Source organism: Lissotriton vulgaris, chromosome 2_1 (genome assembly GCF_964263255.1).
Source record: "Lissotriton vulgaris chromosome 2_1, aLisVul1.2, whole genome shotgun sequence".
Classification (NCBI taxonomy): domain Eukaryota; kingdom Metazoa; phylum Chordata; class Amphibia; order Caudata; family Salamandridae; genus Lissotriton; species Lissotriton vulgaris.
The window spans coordinates 385,873,159-385,896,285 of record NC_141687.1 but is presented as its reverse complement, the minus strand read 5'-3'; the positions used below and the strand labels follow the sequence as shown (position 1 = coordinate 385,896,285).

The 23,127-nt window shown below is 45.3% G+C and overlaps 1 protein-coding gene across 4 annotated transcripts in view; it reads right to left on the bottom strand.

The window, feature by feature from the left end:
* Positions 1-23,127, bottom strand: part of MYO1C (myosin IC) — a 576,863-nt gene that overhangs the window by 296,671 nt on the left and 257,065 nt on the right. The window contains exon 1 of one of the 4 annotated variants that reach the window (XM_086955219.1): positions 13,933-14,105. The exons of the other annotated variants lie outside the window; for them this stretch is intronic. Within the exon in view, the coding sequence (XP_086811345.1) occupies positions 13,933-13,947 (15 nt within the window). The 5' untranslated portion in view covers positions 13,948-14,105. Of the gene's footprint in view, positions 1-13,932; positions 14,106-23,127 lie in introns of those variants that run through there. 4 annotated transcript variants of the gene reach the window in all.

Sequence of the window (23,127 nt, the reverse complement as noted above, 5' to 3'; positions counted from 1 at the left end):
CCCGCCCTCCTACCTGTTTCAGATAGGGGCGACCGGTCTGCCCCAATGGGCGACCGGCCGCTTATCACTTCCGGGGTCAGGAGGACGCACTTCCGGTGCGACAGAGGGTGGAGCCTGGTGACCTATTTAGGCACTGGGGGCAGTGACCCCGGCCTCTCCTTCCTCTGTGGCACCGGATCGTGGCGGCCTCCCTGAAGCGTCCTCCCTCCTACAGCCCTTAGGATAATTTGAACTCCCACCCACCCGTCCCTTTAGCTCAGTGGATTAGAGGGGCCTGTTGCGGTAGAAAGACCTTGGAACAGTACAATTGACCGACGGAATGGACGGGAGTCCGCCTTGCGTACCCCCTAGGCTAGCACTGAGGGGGGAGACGGTAAGGTCCCCGCTGTGAAATAGGGCCCCGGCTGGGGAGGCTAGGGCGACAGGTTACGAGCCTCCTGGGTTCCTGGTCAGCCTGGTGGTCGGAGGGTGGGCCCCTGGAGAAGGCGGACAAGGATCAGAGGTTGGGGGCCCTCTCCTCATGTGTCGCAGGTGGGTTGCACCTCGCGTGGATGCACGGCATGGAAGAGGGGAGCCGGAAGTCCCACCCCCTTGGTGTTGGAAGATTAAAAGCTGTATCTGGCGAAAGAAGATCAGGAAGACAAGAATAAAATTGTGTAGATAACTGCATTTAATGAATTTTGAAATGCCTTGTCATGTTTATGAAAATGTCAAAAATATTAAACATGGCCGTTTTTTACACCCACACAAATCTCTGTGGTTGATTCTCATGTGGATTGTCAAGTCAGAAGGAGGGAGCGGGGAGCATGCTGGGGGATCCGGGTCCTAAAGTGCGTGCGCAAGAAGCACGTGCTCATCGGGCACAGATGCACAGGACAACCTGGCGCATGCATGAGGTCAGAAGCATAGAGAAATTTATCGGACGACCAGGGAGTGGCTGGAAGGCGCCGAAATATTTGACTAAAGCAGGTAAATATAGTCAGGGAATGCAAAACACGCTTTGGTGTTTCTGCCCTGTACAGTTCTCCGAGCAGGGGGTGCGCTGCGGGAGGCGACCGCCTCACCAGATTACCATCGGAGTGAGTGACGCCGGGGGGGATGGGGGCTAAGGAGTGTTTATAGGCCGAGCCCAGCGAGAGACGGGGTCTCTACATAACCATTACATTTACACCCCTCCTGTGTGCGAAGTAATATTAAATGAATACAGCTCTGCGGGCGGCACGTCGTCCAGCGCGCTCTTTCATTACTATTACAGTGAACATAATGACTGTTAATGCAGCTCTGCGGGCTGCGGCGCAGTGCATTGGGTCTCAGCACCAATATTACAGTTAAACTAATGGATGAATGGTTATATTAATGCAGCTCTGGGGCTGCGGCGCAGTGCATTGGGCCTCATCATTATTACAGTTAAACTAATGGATGAATGGCTATATTAATGCAGCTCTGGGGCTGCGGCGCAGTGCATTGGGTCTCAGCACCAATATTACAGTTAAACTAATGGATGAATGGCTATATTAATGCAGCTCTGCGGGCTGCGGCGCAGTGCATTGAGCCTCATCACCAATATTACAGTTCAAGTAACGGATGAATAGCTATATTAATGCAGCTCCGCGGGCTGCGGCGCAGTGCATTGGGCCTCATCACCAATATTACAGTTAAACTAATGGATGAATGGCTATATTAATGCAGCTCTGCGGGCTGCGGCGCAGTGCATTGAGCCTCATCACCAATATTACAGTTCAAGTAACGGATGAATAGCTATATTAATGCAGCTCCGCGGGCTGCGGCGCAGTGCATTGAGCCTCATCACCAATATTACAGTTCAAGTAACGGATGAATAGCTATATTAATGCAGCTCCGCGGGCTGCGGCGCAGTGCATTGGGCCTCATCACCAATATTACAGTTAAACTAATGGATGAATGGCTATATTAATGCAGCTCTGCGGGCTGCAGCGCAGTGCATTGAGCCTCATCACCAATATTACAGTTAAACTAATGGATGAATGGCTATATTAATGCAGATCTGCGGGCTGTGGCGCAGTGCATTGGGCCTCATCACCAATATTACAGTTAAACTAATGGATGAATGGCTATATTAATGCAGCTCCGCGGGCTGCGGCGCAGTGCATTGAGCCTCATCCCCAATATTACAGTTAAACTAATGGATGAATGGCTATATTAATGCAGCTCTGCGGGCTGCGGCGCAGTGCATTGAGCCTCATCACCAATATTACAGTTAAACTAATGGATGAATGGCTATATTAATGCAGCTCTGCGGGCTGCGGCGGAGTGCACGGAGCCTCATCACCAATATTACACTTAAACTAATGGATGAATGGCTATATTAATGCAGCTCTGCGGGCTGCGGCGCAGTGCATTGAGCCTCAGCACCAATATTACAGTTAAACGAATGGATGAATGGCTATATTAATGCAGCTCCGCGGGCTGCGGCGCAGTGCATTGAGCCTCATCACCAATATTACACTTAAACTAATGGATGAATGGCTATGTTAATGCAGCTCTGCGGGCTGCGGAGCAGTGCATTGAGCCTCAGCACCAATATTACAGTTAAACTAATGGATGAATGGCTATATTAATGCAGCTCTGCGGGCTGCGGCGCAGTGCATTGAGCCTCAGCACCAATATTACAGTTAAACTAATGGATGAATGGCTATATTAATGCAGCTCTGCGGGCTGCGGCGCAGCGCATTGAGCCTCAGCACAATTATTACAGTTAAACTAATGGATGAATGGCTATATTAATGCAGCTCTGAGGGCTGCGGCGCAGTGCATTGGGCCTCATCGTCAATATTATAGTTAAACTAATGGATGAATGGCTATATTAATGCAGCTCTGGGGCTGCGGCGCAGTGCATTGGGCCTCATCACCAATATTACAGTTAAACTAATGGATGAATGGCTATATTAATGCAGCTCTGGGGCTGCGGCACAGTACATTGGGCCTCATCACCAATATTACAGTTAAACTAATGGATGAATGGCTATATTAATGCAGCTCTGCGGGCTGCGGCGCAGTGCATTGGGCCTCATCACCAATATTACAGTTAAACTAATGGATGAATGGCTATATTAATGCAGCTCTGCGGGCTGCGGAGCAGTGCATTGGGCCTCATCACCAATATTACAGTTAAACTAATGGATGAATGGCTATATTAATGCAGCTCTGCGGGCTGCGGCGCAGTGCATTGGGCCTCATCACCAATATTACAGTTAAACTAATGGATGAATGGCTATATTAATGCAGCTCTGCGGGCTGCGGCGCAGTCCATTGGGCCTCATCACCAATATTACAGTTAAACTAATGGATGAATGGCTATATTAATGCAGCTCTGCGGGCTGCGGAGCAGTGCATTGGACCTCATCACCAATATTACAGTTAAACTAATGGATGAATGGCTATATTAATGCAGCTCTGCGGGCTGCAGCGCAGTGCATTGAGCCTCATCACCAATATTACAGTTAAACTAATGGATGAATGGCTATATTAATGAAGCTCAGCGGGGTGCGGAGCAGTGCATTGGGCCTCATCACCAATATTACAGTTAAACTAATGGATGAATGGCTATATTAATGCAGCTCTGGGGCTGCGGCGCAGTGCATTGGGCCTCATCACCAATGAATGGCTATATTAATGCAGATCTGCGGGCTGCGGCGCAGTGCATTGGGCCTCATCACCAATATTACAGTTAAACTAATGGATGAATGGCCATATCAATGCAGCTCTGCGGGCTGCGGCGCAGTGCATTGGGCCTCATCACCAATTTTACAGTTAAACTAATGGATGAATGGCTATATTAATGCAGCTCTGCGGGCTGCGGCGCAGTGCATTGGGCCTCATCACCAATATTACAGTTAAACTAATGGATGAATGGCTATATTAATGCAGCTCTGCGGGCTGCGGAGCAGTGCATTGGACCTCATCACCAATATTACAGTTAAACTAATGGATGAATGGCTATATTAATGAAGCTCAGCGGGGTGCGGAGCAGTGCATTGGGCCTCATCACCAATATTACAGTTAAACTAATGGATGAATGGCTATATTAATGCAGATCTGCGGGCTGCGGCGCAGTGCATTGGGCCTCATCAATATTACAGTTAAACTAATGGATGAATGGCTATATTAATGCATCTCTGCGGGCTGCGGCGCAGTGCATTGAGCCTCATCACCAATATTACAGTTAAACTAATGGATGAATGGCTATATTAATGCATCTCTGCGGGCTGCGGCGCAGTGCATTGAGCCTCATCACCAATATTACAGTTAAACTAATGGATGAATGGCTATATTAATGCATCTCTGCGGGCTGCGGCGCAGTGCATTGGGCCTCATCACCAATATTACAGTTAAACTAATGGATGAATGGCTATATTAATGCATCTCTGCGGGCTGCGGCGCAGTGCATTGGGCCTCATCACCAATATTACAGTTAAACTAATGGATGAATGGCTATATTAATGCAGCTCTACGGCGCAGTGCATTGGGCCTCATCACCAATATTACAGTTCAAGTAACGGATGAATGGCTATATTAATGTTGCTCCTCGAGATTCAAGGGTGCACAGTGTGTCCCTCCATTCATACTACATTTAAATGAATGAATCAATGAATAAATATTATACTGCTCTGCAGGTTACGGTGCAGTACACTGCCTGTTCAACAACATTACAGTTAAACTAATGGAAACGATCGATTAAAACAATCCAGATCAACACGTTTAGGTGAGCGTTCAATATACCACAGAATGCTTCCCCAGCACAAACCCGCCTAGAATTCGGCCAGATCTGGCCTCAAGAGCAGCAGCGATAACAAACGGGTACAAGGTCAGTCATTCCCAAGACTCTTCAAAGCAACCGACAATCGGACCACCTCAAGTATCTGTGCACCTTTATGAAGCTGCTGAGCCTCACAGATAGATTGGCGGCAAGAAGGTCATGTGATGCGCTCAAAAGGGGAACCAACAGAGCCACACATCTGATATCCTCGCCAGAGGACAAAAGTAAATATTTCTTCCGTTCGCACGCATGGATGACAGTAAAGCACTAGAACACTCTGGACTCCGCCCCATACAGGTCTATTCCATTCTCAGCAGGTATAAAACACAGCTGCTTGTCTTCACGCATGGGTAGCATACCAGCGCTAGCAGCCTGACCAGCATGGGAACACACCGGCCGAGAGTGTGCAGGCACTGCAGGGATCAAGAAGAGGATCTTATTCTCCTGATTTGCATCTGTCCTCAGCTGCATAAGCACAGTTTCAATGACAGAAATATACCAACATGCAGGGAAGCCATAATCTCATGTTCTCACACTGGCGGCCCACATTTAATTTACAAATGTGTTTAATTCCTGGAATAGCCTGTTGCCAACAACCAGATGCCATATAACTCCACCACAATAGTTAACTTTCAAGCTATGATAAGTAGTGTGCAGTGAAGCCATGGTCACCAGGCCTTGTGAACTCACTCCGTGAATGCACCAAATCTTACACTATATCATGTATAGTTGCTATACCAAGAAATAATTTATACCGCAACCAGTATTTAACAAAAAACAATCCTCTATTCTTTAATTCTTTCTATGCATTTTGCCCGCACTTCACTATGTCCAGCGATAGGATGTACGTTCTTCCTCTACTATCCGCTACTAACTAGTTTATGAATGTATACATAATGTAATCTAAGCTGCATTTTTATTACGTATAGGGATAGGATGGATAAAAAACATCTCGCCTCGTGATAGGAAACTCACAACAGACAAATCTGATTGGTGGATGGTAGCGTTCACAAATTATCATGCTCGCTTACTTTGCACAAATGTGATCAATTGAACCCACCCCTTTGTTTAAAGCATCTGCCGAGTTGGCAACAAGTTCTAATCCTGTCCTGTTGCATCTTGTACATCTGTTTATTTTAACATCTTAGCCTAATATGAATAAGCTGCATGATCGGACGAAATTGGCTAGAAGAGTTCACAAAGTAGAACGCTCGCTTACGCGGCATAAACATGTGATAAATTGGACCCAATACTTTGTTTTAAGCACCTCCTGCGTTGTCGAAATAACCCTGTTTCTCTTATACATCGGTTTTTAAAATTTTAGCCTAATAAGAATAAGCTGTATGATCTGACGAAAGCTCTTTTTCGGACTTATTTTAAAATTACATTAGTCAATTGTAATGTTATGTACCAGTATTATTTCAGAAAAATTATTACGGTTTTAATTAACTAAATCAATAAAATTAACTTGAACTCCTAATGGATGAATGCCTATATTAATGCTGCTCTGCAAGCTGCAGGGGTGTACAGTGCGCCCCTCCATGAACATTCAATTAAAACTCATGCATGAATGAATGCTGCCCCTCCGCTGCAGGTGACACTGGACCTCCTCCTCAGCACTAAACGTGAAATGGATCAATTCACATTAACGCTGCGTTGCAGGCTGCCCGGGGGTCGGTGGCCCCTTCCCAAATATTACACAGATGAAGGAGTAGGACAGGGTGCGTCATCGTAAATATCGAAGGCTAATCACCGATTATTACATGTCCTCCTAGGGAAAGCAGTGTGTCCAGCCACTGAAAGCGATTGTAATCAGTGAATATGTGCGGGACGCTCCGCCCCCTCATGAATAATAAAGCAGGCTAAACCATGAATATTTCTGGCTCTTCAGGCTGGCCGAGAGGAGGGGTGGGGGGCGGGGGGGGGGGGGTGGGGGGGGGGGGGGGTAATCCCATCGTGAATATTCGAGTAACCAATGAGGATTACTGCTGCACTGGGGCTGTATGCCCATTCACCATTAATAAAATCAGACGAATGAATCGATATTAATTATTATAAGATGGCTGCACAGAGAGGGTGTTGTCAATGAATACCAACACATTGCATATTAAATCATCTTTTCGGGATACGAAGGGACAGGTGTGTGTCCAGACAGTAAAAGAAAAGCTGTGCTAATCCATGCATATCAATGCTGCCTGCAGGGCACACACAAAGACGTCGCCTCCTTCCATGAATAATATTTTAGACTGAACAATGAACATGTATTCTGTTTTTCAGACTGTCTAGAAAGGACATTGCGCCCATCACGAACTTTAAAGGTAAACTAATCAATGGATATCAATACTGCCCTGCAGGGCGCACAGAAGGACGCCATGTCTTTTCATCAATAATATTTTAGATTGAGAAATGAATATGTACTCTGCTCTTCAGACTGCCTACTGAGTACATTGCGCCCATCACGAATATTAATATTAAAGGTAAATTAATCAATGGATAATAACGCTGCTCTGCACGCGCCATTAAGGGATGCTTCCGCCCAAGCACTAATATTAAAGCCAAACAAGTGAATGAATGGATGGATATTCATTCATCCATCCAAGGCTGCACATGGATGAAACTATGTAAAAAGTCAAACTATGCACATGCAATCTTCTCGTCAGGCTTTGAAGAGAGACAGTACAGTCACTAGGAGGCGGCGGGGTGGGGGGGGGGGGAGGGGGGAGGCCGCCCCCTTCATTAACAATAGACTTGGCCAACTCAGTGAATATTCATTCTGCTAAGCAGGTTGCCCAGGCGGGCAGTGAGTGACAGCCTCATTAGTAACTACAAACAATCAATACATATTCATGGTTTTCTTCAGGCTGCGAAAAGGTACCGCGCGCCCCTTCACTGGTATTCCAGATGGGCTCGTGAAGGGTCATCGTGGAACACCGAGCACCCGTAGTAATATTAGCCTCCTTTCAATTACTCTATATTAATTATTCTCTTCAGACAGCACGCGTGGAACAGCGAGTCCCACTGGAAGATGAACGCTGCCCGATGCAAATGATCGCATCTGAAGGCAGCGCCCACATTCCTGGGGTGGACCGGGGTAAACAGGCTCGTCCCAGGCAGCCCCGCTCTCCACCTCCGCTTCCTTTTATGGGGAAAGTATGTTTCAGTGGAAAAATGATTGTTGAGAGATCTGTGGCTGCCGGGAGCGCAGGGGTGTGAGAAACTAATCTCAGGGTAAGGCGCCCTCTGCACGTTGACTCACAAGCACTTCCACACCTGGCACACAGACGGGTCATTGTAATGAGACGGGGGCGCGCGCGGCAATCTCTTCCCACACGTGGTACATGTGAAGGCAAGTGCGTGCGGGCTTCCGTAGTTTTGTGTATGCAGCTCTAGCTTTAACTAAAGCAAGGATTCCCGGAACATACACACATCAAAAAGGGGCGTGGCCTGACAAACACACGCCCGTGCTCTCCCTCCACTAAAACACACGCCCGTCGCGTCCCCCCCCCCCAAAAAATACCTCTCACGCGCCCCCTTGACCCCACTCTACACAAAGGCTTCCTGCTCCATCCTTTTACACATCCACCAGGTCTCACTGTGTTCAACATGTATGGTGACCGAACCTGAACCGAATACAGCCTAAAATGCGCTAACATCGCTAAGGATGCCTGGCCTCCACCTTGGGGGTGCCCAGGAGTGGACGCCTCACAGGGATAGCCAGGATGGGTTCCACAGTGGTATTCGTACAAGCGCTTTGAGACCCTTGCGGGTGAGTAGTGCGCTATACAAGTATCTGAGAATAGGCACGGCAAAGTCATAGCACAAAGTTAGGTTTCCATCAGGGTTGGTCCTCCATTTTGGGTGGTTTTTGGTGGCGTTCCTCGGAGTACTTAGAAGGGTTGCAGAGGGTAGGGCTGTTTGTGGGTGAGGCTACGAGGCGCTGCAAGTAGGCTACACCATAGTAGATGCACCAGGACATAGTATGGCCAGTCAGTCAACAGGGCAAAAAGATCAACCACAACCAATTTTAACCAGCAATAGCCAACACATGGAAATAGACTATAGTTGTGTGGCTCGCGGTGCCTCTAGACGTTTCCACAACATGTAACAATCTATGTAACCACCAATGAAACAGTAATTGAGGTCTGAATAGTTTCTGGCAGGTACTGCCCTTGTAAAGAACCAACATTTAAAGAATAAGAAGGAAACACGCGGACTACAGGAAACGTCTACCTCAGGCCTTTCAAAGACATTCTTAAATGAAGCATTATTGTTAAACAAAGACCTACTAGCCTTGTCCACATATACAGAAACACAAGCCACCTTCAAAGCTGACTGGACCCGACATCGAATGGCAACACACTTATTTTAAAAATAGTCCTTGAACAACCCCACCATATAACAGCCCTGGTCACAGGAACACACCGTACACATCTTGGAAAAGAGATTGTCAATTTGCCTTAACAACTGCGCAATCATCTCAGTGCTCAGGGGGAGAAAGCACACACAAAACTAAATTAGCAATAGGTCCACCCTCTCTTTCCAAAGCACAAGACTCGCAACCCTCCAACTAATTGCTCCTGGCACTGTTCACCTATTTTCCTGTGTCTTTTCTATTTCTTCTCTAGATAACTGAATCCAACTAATAGAATATATATCAAGAAACAGGAGTTAATACACAAATCAAGAAACCTTGGTGGACAAATCTTTTCAAAGAAGCAAAACCCATTTGGTCACACGTTCCCTTTGTCCGAATAACGTCATGACACGCCACTGAGGGGACCAATGTTCTATTAATGCTAATAAGACTAACACGGGGGAGTTTGAACATTTTTACACAAAAAGAGAAGGCCCTCTGAGAAATAAAAGATGGTTTGACAATCAATGCACACACCTACACAACAATTTAGTGAGACCCCGGAATGTCCCTGAGGTAAAAAAAGGCACAATTTGACTACAGGCAGGCAATAGAAAAACGTAAGCAAGAAATCAGGCAAGATGCCTGGGAGCAACTCCATGTAGCATGCAGGAGTAAGAACTGTAAACTTTTCTGGCTCACTGTAAACCAGGATTGTTTTAACGGCACTAGCAACAGAAGTATAAATGCCACAATCATACCCGACACCTGGGTAAAACATTTTTCAGGCCTCTATAGAATCAGTAGTGACCCACACCTCAGTACTGACCTTCAATATGGGGCATCAACCCCTGTATCACCGTCAATAGAGGAAGTAGATGGGCCTGATCTCAGACTGTAAAGAACAAGGCACCGGGCCCGGACGGTGTCCCTGCGGATTTGTTTATGGCCAATATGTCACTGTGGCTCCCCTTGTTAACAAACATTTTTAAATGTTACGCATCCCAGGGCCCCCCTGTATTGTGGAGAATAGTGACTACAGTCCCCATCTTCAAAAAGGAAGATAGGTCGGACCCCAAATGTTACAGGCCAATATATCTGATCGACTGTACCTGCAAGATCATGGACTGTGTAATACTGGAGACTGGAGGATTGGGTTTCGGAATGTGGCAGTTTCTCTGACATCCAATACGGTTTCAGGAGTGGACTAGGTACAGTCGAGCAGTGCTTCAATCTGCACTTGGTCATAGGCAAATACACCTTAGCCAAGCCTGGATCTGTATACCTTGGATTCATGGACCGGACGTCTGCCTTTGACTGGGTGCAGAGAGGCAGGCTTTGGGAGAAAATGCTGACCATGGGCATTGAGCCGCCCATTGTACACTTCCTGGCAGCTATGCATCAGGAAGTGGTGCGGAGAGTACGATATGGGGGCAGGTGGTGAACTTACCGCCCGCTAAGGATGGACCGTAGGGTATGTCAGGGCTGTGTCCTTGCTCCCTTTTTATTATGTTTATATATAAACGACTTAGATAGCCAAATCAAGAATGGGAACGTGGACACGCCATTGGTGGGTCGCAGGTCATTACCAGCACTACTATACGAGGACGACTGCGTATTGGTGTCCCGAACTGGGGTGGAGCTGCAGCAGCTTTTAAATCGTTTTAACAGCTTTATGAATGATATCGGCCTAAAAACAAATGTAGCAAATTCACAGATCATGGAGGTGTGAAAATCCCCCAAAGGTCTTAAAGACATGCTACATAGTATATGAAAAATAGTCCTATATGTCGACCTTTTCTTATTTAGGGATCTTGTTCGACCAGAAAAGTTCCTGGGGACACCTAGTTGAGGCCAAGATCAGGGGCTTCCACAAAAATGTGGAGGCCATTTTTAGATTTACCAAAAAACTAGGCTCCAGGCCCTTCAAAGCAATTATCGACATCTATAAAGCCCGTACTTGTGCTGTTACTCTGTACGGAGCTGGAGTTTTGGGCCCTAGTAACACTAAGGGCCTACAGAGGGCAGAGAACACGTTTATGAAAAGACTTCTGACAGAACCTACAAGTACAGCTGCCACCATTTTCCACAGTGATTTGGATGCGATCCCATTGTCATTTCGCGTACAATCGGACCCTTTAATGTTATGGTATAATATTTGGGCAAAAGAAGACGCAGTCTTGAAAGGCGCCCTTGTTTTAGACTGTTTAAAATTGGATCAGTTAAGAAAAATCCCTTGGATTTCTTATATTAGTGATCTTCTTGAGAAACTGGGACTTCCAGACTGATTTGAAAGCCATGGTAATATAGCTAAATATCGAGTGCTAGGCTGAAAAAAGACATTTACCCACCTGTACTTGGCTAGAGATAACCTGGAGATGGGAAACAAAAGGGTTGTTGACCACTCATTATTGATTTGTAAACAATGCATTGCCACGTACCTCTCCTTTTATTTCAGTCACACCAAAATGTTTTATCTGATAAGATTTAGGATGGGCCCTTCCTACTTACTGGTGTCATACCCACGTAACGCACGTTGTGATAGAAACTTGGAATTGTGCCCATGCGATTCAAAGTCAGTCCAGTGCACTTTGCATTTTATGTTTTTTTGTTAACTTTATATAGAACCAAGATGTTCTCTTTTTAAACCGCTTTTTCGATTTTTAACCATTTGCAAGTGTCGGGCCAAGTTAAACTATCTTCAACTGCTAAATAATGAATTTATTTGTTTAATGGTGTATAGGTACATTTCCACGGCTGTCCGGCAACGGAACATTTTCGGAAAATGATCACTTTACATATTGATTATACTGATTACATCATCATGCCCATGATTCATGAATTTTTGCGTGGAAATACAATATGGCATTGTTTAATATCAGAAAGTGAAGTTAATATTCACAAGTAATCTGCATTATTAGCAACCATCAAGGTCATGGATTTAGGAATATTTGCTGGCATTTTATTTTATAATGAATTGTCTGATGAAATGTTTTTTTTCTTTTTTATGATGTTTTCTTTTATGGCTGATATTCAGCCGAATAAAGATTTTTTGACTGACTGACTTTTTGACTGACACAACAAAGTATCTTGCATGCATGTATGGCTTTCATTCTCGGCCAGACAATGTAAATACATAGCTTTATTGTCTTTGTTATATCATGATTTAATTAAAAAAAAAAATTACTAAATACCAACAAAACTTGAAGAAAGAGCAGATCATATACAGCAGCAGTTCTTATCCTTTTGACTTCTGTGGACCCCCACTGAATAACTACCGGAAGCCGAGGACCTCTCCCTAAGCAAGGTCTATGATTTGAATGTCAAAGCAATACACAACAATGCATAAACAAGTATAGAGAAAATACACAAATTGTGGAGTTTTATTTAATTCACCAGCAAAAAAAATGCAGAAGTCGAAATTTTCCATTTTATGGGAATGTTAGAGACTCTCTTTGTTAGTGTATTTCATTGCTCCAATAAAGGCCACTAATCGTTACTAGATTCCATTTGCTTTACTTCTGGTGCACCCACAAATCAGGGTAATGGTACCAATTTGTTAGGCTCCAATTTCAATTTCCTTAACATTTACTCAGCGTTTTAAATGATGTTGCTTTTTTTTTACCAATGTATACTTCTTTTTAATTTTTTTTTATTAAACCAAGCTTTGGTAAATCTTTACAATACTTTAGACACAAAGTAATGCCGGTCGGGTACATAGCAGGAACATTTACACGTTACATACATTCTAATTTGCAATCATTCGGTCCTTGGTCTGCCTTGTGTTTAATGTATACTTTATTAATCTGTTAAACGTTTGCGAACTGCAGGTTACCAAACAGTAATATATCCGAAATGAAACGGAGTAAACAAAAAACGACAATATTTGATGGTGCGGCTTCCAGGGAAAACAGACCGAGCTCCCCAGGCTATTGACACAGGGTTGTGTGGTGCACAACAATGGAAACTTACAAAGAGCAATGCAAAGGGCTGCATGCCAGCAAGTGCAACGCTGTGAATTGATCAGATGTACCAAAGGAGACTTAAGGGAAAGAGAAACAGCATGCAGCAGTGGACTCAAGGGCTGTGTGTTATGCCAAGTTACTGTAAGACAATAAAAGAAGCATGAATGAACCGTGGAGAAGCACAGCAATGGAGGCACAAGTTACCCGCATTACGAACTGGAGGGCCACTGTGAAATAGTGGGGGTCGAGGTTAGAGAATGCCAACATAGCCATGCTCCAGAGAGGCTGAGTAAGGTGATTCTAGGGCGAAACAGGCTGCAAAACTATACTTTTCTAAAAAAAAAAAAAAAGAAATAAAAGAAAATAGACTCTAAAAGCAGAGAGCGAGAGATGCAATAAAATAATTAGTTACTGAGGCACCAAGATAAAGACAGCGGAAGAAATGTGATGAAGTGGAGAGCAAAAGGCAAGGGTGTAGCCCTTGAAATCAGGAGTTAGCAGCACTGTGGATGAGGCTACTATGGTGCTGAACAAATGACAAAAGTAAGCAAACAGGTATACAGGATCCCAGATCTCATTCTGAGACGCCTACAACAAGCACCATACTACATAGCATTTAGAGAACTTGGAGAAAGCCTTAGAAAATCGAACTATTTAAGTTAAGCAGTGCTGCAAGACTCGTCGGATACAGCAGCAGTGAACAAATTAAAGTTAATGGAGGAACAGAACAAAGACCATCGCGACCGAAAAGAAGCAGACTACAAGAACTTGGACTAAGGCAATTCAGAAATTGAGCATGAAATACCTCGAGAACTTACCATGAAGTAGGGCATTTCCAAGGATGCGGTGGAAGCCTCGCAGATTGCTTCAGGTTACATGAAAAGGGAGACACAATAAGTTTTACTCAGACTCAAGACCGCGCACCTCTTCGGAGGGATAGTAGTTCACACCGGAGTGAAGGATTTCGAAGATTTATTTTCCAAGGATTGCTGAGCTGGGGGAAGAATGTGCTGACTTGAGAATACTGCAGGGAGGCGATTCACATGGAAAAACTCTAGCAGGAGTGCCAATAGCTCTGCACACTATACACGTGAGCACTAAAGTATTTAGAACAAGGGGGGGTGGATTGTGCTTTGGAAACGGAAGAGATGGCTACACACAAGTACTAGAGATCTGTCCTAGAGGTCTATTCTATTTGAAAAATGCTGTTAATTGTTTCAACTAAAAGCAGTCATACACCCACATATGTTTCATGGCAATGTGAGGGTTTCACAGTGCTTGTAACAGTTTTGAGGCGCTATTGGCTTGTATAATGCATATTACACCTGGAGTCTGCTTCGAAGTGTCAAGGGTGAACAGGAAGACATGACATGAGATAGTAGAAGGAAAAGGGCAGAAGGTGAGTATTGTGGAGAGGGAAGAAGGGAACCTGATGTTATGTTTGCTTGATTAGCGCTTCCACTGTCCTTAACACACTTCAATACCGCTCAGTTTAACTGTTAGACTGACCCAAAGTATATACTACCCATAGTAGGCACATTTACAAAAAGATAAAAACACAAGTCCTATATATTAATTTCCAACAAACCCACTAAAATCAACATTCAGTTTAACTGTGTGCATTTTCACAGTGTAGTAGGTTAGAATATTATATTAATAGCATTAGAAGACTGTCAGACCCGATTCGGTGGCCCGCAAAGTAGACAGTGGCTACTGTGCCCCAACCACAGAGTTTGAGATCGTTTGCCACTGGTGCCAGGGGGTCCACCTACTGCAGCTTTGTAAACTGGGCCGAGTGCAACCCTTTCCACATTTGACTCAAAGCGAAGTAAGGACGAGCAGATACAGGTAGTGTGGGGGACAAGATCTCAGAATGCATCAGTCAAAGTACAGCCCAGTTCTCATCCTTTAGGTAAAAAGAAGGTACTTTACTCACACAGCAGAACTAAATACTACACAGCTTAAGTGGAATTTCAATGACAGCGTTGTTGATCCTGGTTACAATCCAGAGTAAGCATTATATCCCCCTTTCGCTGCCCTTCAATAGTTATAGTCCCTGCTATACTTTTGCATGAAGGAAGGACAGGTACAGATTACTTCACTTTACCACCACTTGGGCAAGAGGTCTCAAGTCCTGGTGCAAGGTTGCTCGGAACGTGTTTAGTCCCTTGTTCCATTTGACGTTTAACTCCAATATGTAACTGCTCACTGGTGTTGTGAATAGTAAGGTGTAGTGGGGCGCACCCTGTGCCCCCCCCCCACCCTCCCAATGGTTGCTCCTTAGCAATGGCTTTCCTTTGGAGCAGGAATCAAAGGCGCCATCAGCATAGCAGCCCCTGCATAGCAGCAAAACGTCTTCGGCACTTGTGGCCTTCTCAGCTGGCAAGGTAGTTGCTGCCTCCCAGCCGCGTCATCAGTTAGGATGTTTCTTCAGAATCTGCTGCTCCCCAGACGGATCAGGCTATACTTCTGCGGCAATGTGGCTTCTCTTCTCTTCTCTGTCGTTGGAAGTGGTAGCAGTGCTCACATACCCACTGCAGCCGCAAGCTGTCAGAATGGTACTTGTGCTTGCAAAGTCTTAGTACATTTCTCAAGAGGATCTACATAGATAGACCTGGAAACCCATTTACAACATGGGTTGCCCCTGGCCTCGCTCTTTGGGGCAGTTTGCTTCCTCTGGGCGTATTGTACGCCGGGTAAACACTGGGCCACTCCTCCTGCTGGACCAGGCACTTTCATTCCCGCTCTCAGCCAGCATGCAGGCTCCGGCCCTTGGCAGACCTCCAGCTTCTCTAGCATACAGTGCAGACTTCAGGTGATGCCTTCACCTCTGAGGGACCGGCCATGCAGCGGCCCTTCAAGTACTCTGAAGCACTTGGAACTGGAACTGGTTGTTCCAGTCAGGAGATGTCAATCCACGGTCTAAGGTTTCAGAATTGTTTTGGATTGGTTCATTTTTCAAATGTAGTTTTCAGGCTGATCTACTGACACGACCGTTGTGCAAAGTGGCAGGAGGGAGGTTGGCTCGAGCAGGAGTATTCAAAACATGGGCACAGTGTAGTGCGAGTTTTTTTTGTGCATATCGCTGCTATTACCTTCTTGAAACAGCAGTCGGGGAAAGACAAAAATCCAGGCCTTACCCAGAAACGTCCTTAGCGTAACCGACAGAAAATAGTTTCACCCCTCATCTACCAAATGACAGTGCTCAGAAGAAGAACTAATATGAAGTCCTTTGTTGAATAGGCCCACGTGGCATTTCTAAATGGCACCATGTCACCATTCTCCTCACTAGATAACCAGAGTCTGACGTGGATTCTTGACAAGGCCACAAGGCCAGCGTCCTTTGAACAAAGTCTTACTATCTTCATGACTATTTTGGAGATTTAATCCAGGGTTTAATATATGAGGCGATTTGAAGATTGCTTTTGTTTAAGGATATCAGTCAGTCAGTTGGTCAATGCTGTCCTGATGAGACCCGTTGATAGTTCCTTTGGGTTGAAATGTCAACACATTCACTGGGTTATCCAGTCTACAGTTCCGAAACTTTGATATGTTCATCTGGAAGTTGGACTCGTTGCAGATACCTTGTGTTACTTGAATGTATATATGAACCTATGCAAATATTTATTTGCACTGAGCATTTTTTTACACCTTGCGCCGCCTGCACCGATTTATTTCAATACTTTGTCATAACGTTGTGTAAATAACATGAATAATATATCACGTTGGCATTGCTTTCTGGGCCCATTGTGCATTTAGTGTTAAACTTCTACATCCACAGTGGGTTAAGTACAACTGGAGAGGTGGATCCTGTGTAAAAATCTGACCCTTGAGACCAGTGTGTGTGGAATTTTACTCTCATACTGCTTGCACACACTTGACATATACATAGTATGTCAGCACAAGGTTATGGGTTTCACGTAACAGTGGAACTTTACGTGAGAGGGGTCAGTAAACTGCCTTCTCACTGCCAAATAGAACAAGCATTGGCAAAGCCAATAGGTGTCGCTTTTTTTTTAAATCTATTGGATTTGTTAATTTTTTGTTGTAGTGTGACACTGTCAATGCTGCCCACGTCAAAGATTTTAAAAAAAAAAAGTTAAGCCATGTTGTACAGCAAACGTTAAGCTATGCTGTACAGCAGACAGCACCATGGACAGTTACAAGTTAACTAATGTGAAGCTCTCCCCCCCCCCCAAAGGCAAAAGGAGGACACCTGGTCTTTGCAGTCATGGTGACAAAAAACTCAGCAGAAATGACATTTTCAGTTAAAAACTTCCAGTTCAAGAAATGCCCATCTGTAAATACTCTTCCCATTGTTTGAGACACAAAGTCAGCTTTCGCCTACACAACACTGAGCATTTTAAATAGAATACAAACGAAGGGTCAGTGGATGCTGTCAGCGATATGTAATTTAAAGCGGTGTTGTCATATATCACTCAATAAGATTTTCATCCTCATTCTAAGCACTGACAGTTGTAGCACAAGTAGTTAAGACAACAAAAACACTTGCTCTACTCTAACAGAGGCTTTCATCAAGAGCAGAGATGTAAAGTTGCATCGGAGCAGAGAGGCCCGTTTCCAGTAATCAGATACTTCATTTACTGAGTACCAAGGTTCTGTGATCACTCTCCCGCCACAGGAGCCAGAGCGCCCGTCTACGCCCCTAGCCTGAGGGCAGAGGTAGTATGATCACAACCCCTCTCACCCCCATTTTTCTGTCCTGAAGAAGACCCTGACGTAAGAGATGCAATAACCTACAGCTCCATAGGGTCGAAACGTCAACATTTTACTGCACAAGCCAGCAATCAGCAGATATCTCATACTGTGCAACATGGCGTCATATTGTTTATATTGAAATGGAGATTGTTTGGCTCAAGGAATGAGCCTGATGTATCCTATATAACATACTGCTTTTGATTGTCACTGTTATCCTTTAACACTTTCCTACCCTCACTGAAGCACCATTACCCGGCTCACCCTTCTCCCATCCCTCACCGTGCTCCCGTCTTGGGACGTTGTCCCATACAGGCGCGCAACACCCCTTGGACTCACCGGGCTTCAGCACCCCACCAACCCCCCCCCACCCCCCCCCCGTCGTGTGTGGCAGCCCGGGCTGAGACAGATCCCGGGCACACACAGAGCCGCACCCGAACGTTTCACAGGTCTTTAAAAGACCATTTGAATGTTAATTAGGCCTTGCAGTTGTTTTCACCCCTTCTAAGAGCCCCTGCAGCTCCACTCTGCCTACTGATTAAAGGTTCAGCCCTCCCCCCGAAATTTTTCTTAGCCCCCCCCCTCCCGAAATTTAGCTCTAGTTGCGCCTCTGGTCGCATATAATAATATGTAAATATTTCCATTAAGAGAACATTGCTCAGTGTGAATTAAACACTGTCTAACAAAATACCTTGTGTTCTATGTTATATTTTGAATATTTCTTTAGAATTTGTTTACAGTGTATGGTTGTCTTTCTGGGACCATTGCCTCTACGTATTGTCTTGCACCCAGGTCACAGAGACTAATTTTGGGTATACCCTTCTTAGGTAACTAACAAAAACACAGGGACTTTCCCTGCTGCGCAAAAGATCACACAGGTTGGTAAAGCGGAGAAGACTACAAGAGGACCGAAAATTTTGTTCAAGAGATGACAACGTAAGCCTTGCGTATCAACGTCACCCGTCAAAAAGGAACTGCATTTTCATGGAGCAAAATGTGTTGAAAGCAATTCGCTGAAACCCAATTACTGAAAGAAATTAAGGCATAAAATATAATATACAAGCTTTCTGTAGTCTAAAAAGTCCACCTGGAGATAGAAAAATTCAAGCGTCATGCAAAAACAAGATGGCTGGAGCTGCTTTGGAATGGATAATGGGAATGCATTTTAATTGTGCATTCCAAAGGAGTGCCAGACATCTTATATGCTGATCTCAAGGGGACAGGATGTGGCATAACTGCTAGAGCTGTCAACCTTGCAGCTAGGGAACCGGGGTAGAGTCTCAGAATGAGGCTCAACGTCCTGTGATGATAGGCAAGTCACTTAATCTCACCATACCTGTGAATGTGTCCGTGTGTAATGCAACTGTCGCTTGTGTAAAGCGCTCAGATACCTTCGGGTCAAGCTCGTGCTATGAAAAATTGCAAATAAATAAAGAACAAGAATGAACAGCAAAAGGGAGTGTGGGAAACAACAGCGGAAAGGGGGGGGGGGGGTGATAGGGAGCACAAACAACGGGCAGTGGAAAGATGGACCTCATGCACTCTATTGGAGTGCGGGGATGAAGTGTGCGGCCAGTGGAAGACATTGGCCGTCAGCCACTGACCGTACTTGGTCCAAGCTCCAGGGAACAGCTGAGGAAAGAGAGGAAAAGAGCAACCTGATGACGTGAGAAACTGCTCATGACCAGTGAGAAGCAAGAAAACGAGAGTGACCGGCGAATACTATGAATGGTAAATAATGGGCAGACTGTAAACCCCTTTTAAATTTTATTTTGCTTTAATTGCAAAAGATTTCCAGCAGGCGAAAGCTAAAAAGGACTAGTCACAGAAAACACTGTAAACTGACAGTGCCACTTAATGTGATAGACCGAGGGCAAAGACATTGGTGCACTGTCCACTATGAGGGCACACTTGGTGCACCCTTCCTTGTCACAGGGTGGTCATGCACCTCACATGATCAAGAACAGTCCCAGGCCCCTGTGCGAACGCTAGGTTAGCGGGGTCCGGATACCAGTTTCACATGCAGTCTGACAGTCAGGGCAGGTGTACGCACTTGTTTACCATGTAGAGGACATTCCGGTCTCAAAGGCACTGCAAGATATGCACTCAGTACACTTAGTATGTTGTCAGGTTTTCCTCCAGGCGTCTAAACATCACTCCATTAACACAAGGCCATGTGCACCAGGACCACAAAGGAGGCAGGAATATGTTAAGAACATCTAAACAGCCTGCAAGACTCAACATTTCTGTCTGTAAAAAGTGACCAGAAAAAAAAGTGGCATTTAAGAGATCGGACACGTGCCTCCCCTCCCCTCATCCCGCACTGGCTCTCCTGTAAACCTGTGAGGCACTTCAAATGCTGATGAGTCCGAGGACACCAGAGACGTTACTTTGTCGCCAAAGAAGAGGAAACAGTGTTTTAGAGTTGGCTAATCTATCAAACGTTTAATCGGGAAACTAGAGTCTGTCCCCAGCTTCCCTACTTCAAAGAGTCGTGTGATCTGAACAAATAACCATCCCTGCTTGTGCTCCATTTCCCTGATCTGCTAAAATATGGAGAGCTCGTGAACCAGTTAACACCTAGCATGAAGCGCTAACATGTATGCGTCGTGTAGGGAGCACCACGTGCCTGTCCAATTAAATTGACAAATAACAGCGGGAGGGTATTTTTAGGTCCATTAAGGCATTTATTTTACAAGACATGCATATGACTTGCCAGCGCTGCCAAAAAAAGCCACAGATTTAAATCCCTTCCATATAAAGCAGCAGCAGTTTCCATTACCCAAATACGAAGCAATTCACAAAGTTATATGAGTCAGGAATTCAGCTCTCTTGCAACGAGAGCGTAACTCTGACAGTCAATATGGAAGCCGATATTCAACTAAGCCTGTTTGAATATAAGAGCAATACAAAACCTATTCTATATCCAAATGTACACCCTCCTGTCATGGCTCATCTTTTAGTTGAATTTACCAGATGATTCCACCTCACCAAGGCCACAAGGGTATTAGATGTGAATTGGATTACCTAACAACTCCCAGAATGCATTAAGGTGTTAAACTAAAATATGGGAGTGCAGCATTTTGACTTTGGTGGCATGGCATTGTGTAGTGGCTACTTTTGGTAAGCTTCCAATAGTACAGCTGTATTTAACATATACAACATAAACCCCCTCGATGGAACTGAGAGGGAAGCCCTTGGTTTACCTGCGGACAATACATTGGTCAAAAATCACGTCTGAAGCTTAAGAGCAAAAGGAGCTTAGCCAGATTTTAAAAACAAGCATTGGCATAGCCAATAGGTCTCGCTTTTGGGACCTTATAAGTATTTAGTTATGCAGCACAATATCCTTTGTGCAACAACATCAACTGTTGCATGGCTAAGCACTTATAAAGGTCACAAAGGCGAGACCTATTGGCTATGCCAATGCTTGTTCCACATGTTATCACTGTCTGGGCAAAGGTCTCACCTCATTACTAGATTAACATCCAAATGCAGTCATAAGCATCTGAAAGATGACCAGTCAACCATAACCTAGGGCCTTCCACTGCAGTGCAAACAGATCACCGTATTTTTGTTAATGTTTGTTCCGTTTGAGTTGGAAACAAAATCTGTAGATTGTATAGCAGATGACGAATTATATTGCAAAATTCCCACAAATCCATAATTATGCAGAAAACACGGCGGCCAAAAATCTGCATAATTCCGGTGGCCCAGACTGTAACAGAAAGAAGTAGATGAAAGTATTGCAGCGGGGTGAGGGGCAGGATGGAGGTTAGGGCAATGGAGAGGGCACTCGAAGGGGGAAGAGGAAAGAGACACATTTTCAGCAATTGAGATGCAGACAGAGCCCTCCAAGTCAGCCCACTCAGTCACAATCTGAGCTGTCACCGGGCCCAGCGCTTCTACAAAATTGTTGTGCTGTAAACTGGCTGCGGTGATTGTTTCTGGGAGCGGGAGAGAAAAACATGCTCAGGGCAGTAATCGAGATGTGGGTGGCAAAGAACTTGGTGCTAACCTTGAGAGCTCTTTTTGAGGCTGGGGGCAGGTGAGGAAGGTGGGGTCAATGAGTGCAGCTAAGGTTATACGGCATTTCAGCTGCTCTGCCATCACGATGTGTGGGGTGAGTTAGGACGGGTGGAGGGTCAGGACATGGGGCATGCTCTGAAGGTTTGAGGTAGAGGCACGTTTTACGGCTGCCAATGCTGGTTATTAGCGAGTTAACCTCATCCACTGGACTTCGAAAGAGGGTTTGGTGTCTGATGATTGGACTGTGTTACTCAACCAAAATAATCTGGTTTGAGGGGGGAGCAGTGTGTGGCGGTAGCATTCGGCTTGTGTGAGTAACCGACGGGCACTCAGAGCTGAAGTATCTTTATTTATCTCTGGGACGGGGTCCAGCGCGAAGGGAGGACGGAGTTGAGGCAAGTGAAGAAGAAAGGCGTGTTAGCGGAGAAGGGAGATACATTCCGCAGTCACCCCACTGCCCAGACTCCTCAGTCTGGGAAAGATTTTAATACCAGTGCCTTGGTCAGACAAAGGAGCGGAGGAGGCGACGGGGGTTGATACGACGGACCATGGGCTGTGATAAAAGGAAACATAGGGAATCGGACAACGGGGAGGGCGGCAGCAGCAAAGGGAATCACAACAGGATAGTTACTAAACAAGCAGAGGATAAAGAAAAAAAAGCCCACTTACATGAAACAAGACGCACAGCTGCGAGACACGCTCTGTGGTGGGGGAGGGGCGAGCAAGACAGAGAGGCGGAGCGAGGTGCGCGTGCTTGTGAGAGCGAGGGGAGAGCGAGAGGAAAGCCAGAATGCGCCTCTGCTCATGCCTATGCGTGTAATCGCAAGCAGTATGCCACACAAAAAGCTGTGGTTGGCTTTTTAAAGTCAACTCACTAAATGTCTCGCCAGAGTAGCACATGCGCTGGCTCAGGTGAGACCTAAAAAGGTGTCGTCCACATTTCCATTACAAAACGGAGTATTTTAAAACCTGTGTGAACCTTCTAGGTTTTGAAGCAAGCTCTGGGTTTAGTTTTGAAGTTATCTTCGCGCTGTGCCAGTTCCACATTCAAGAACACTAGGGTGACAGAAAAGCAGTACTAAGTTGTTATTGCTCATAATGAATATAACTTGCTTGCTGGATTAAGGAGTTTCCTTGGCATATTCATAGGGAATTCCCTTAGGGTGACCAGATGGCTCCAAGTCACCGAGGTACCACTTTCCTATTCCTGGACCTTGCTTTTCCATATCACTATTATCAGGGGCGTTGGTCCAATTGGCCTCATTAAA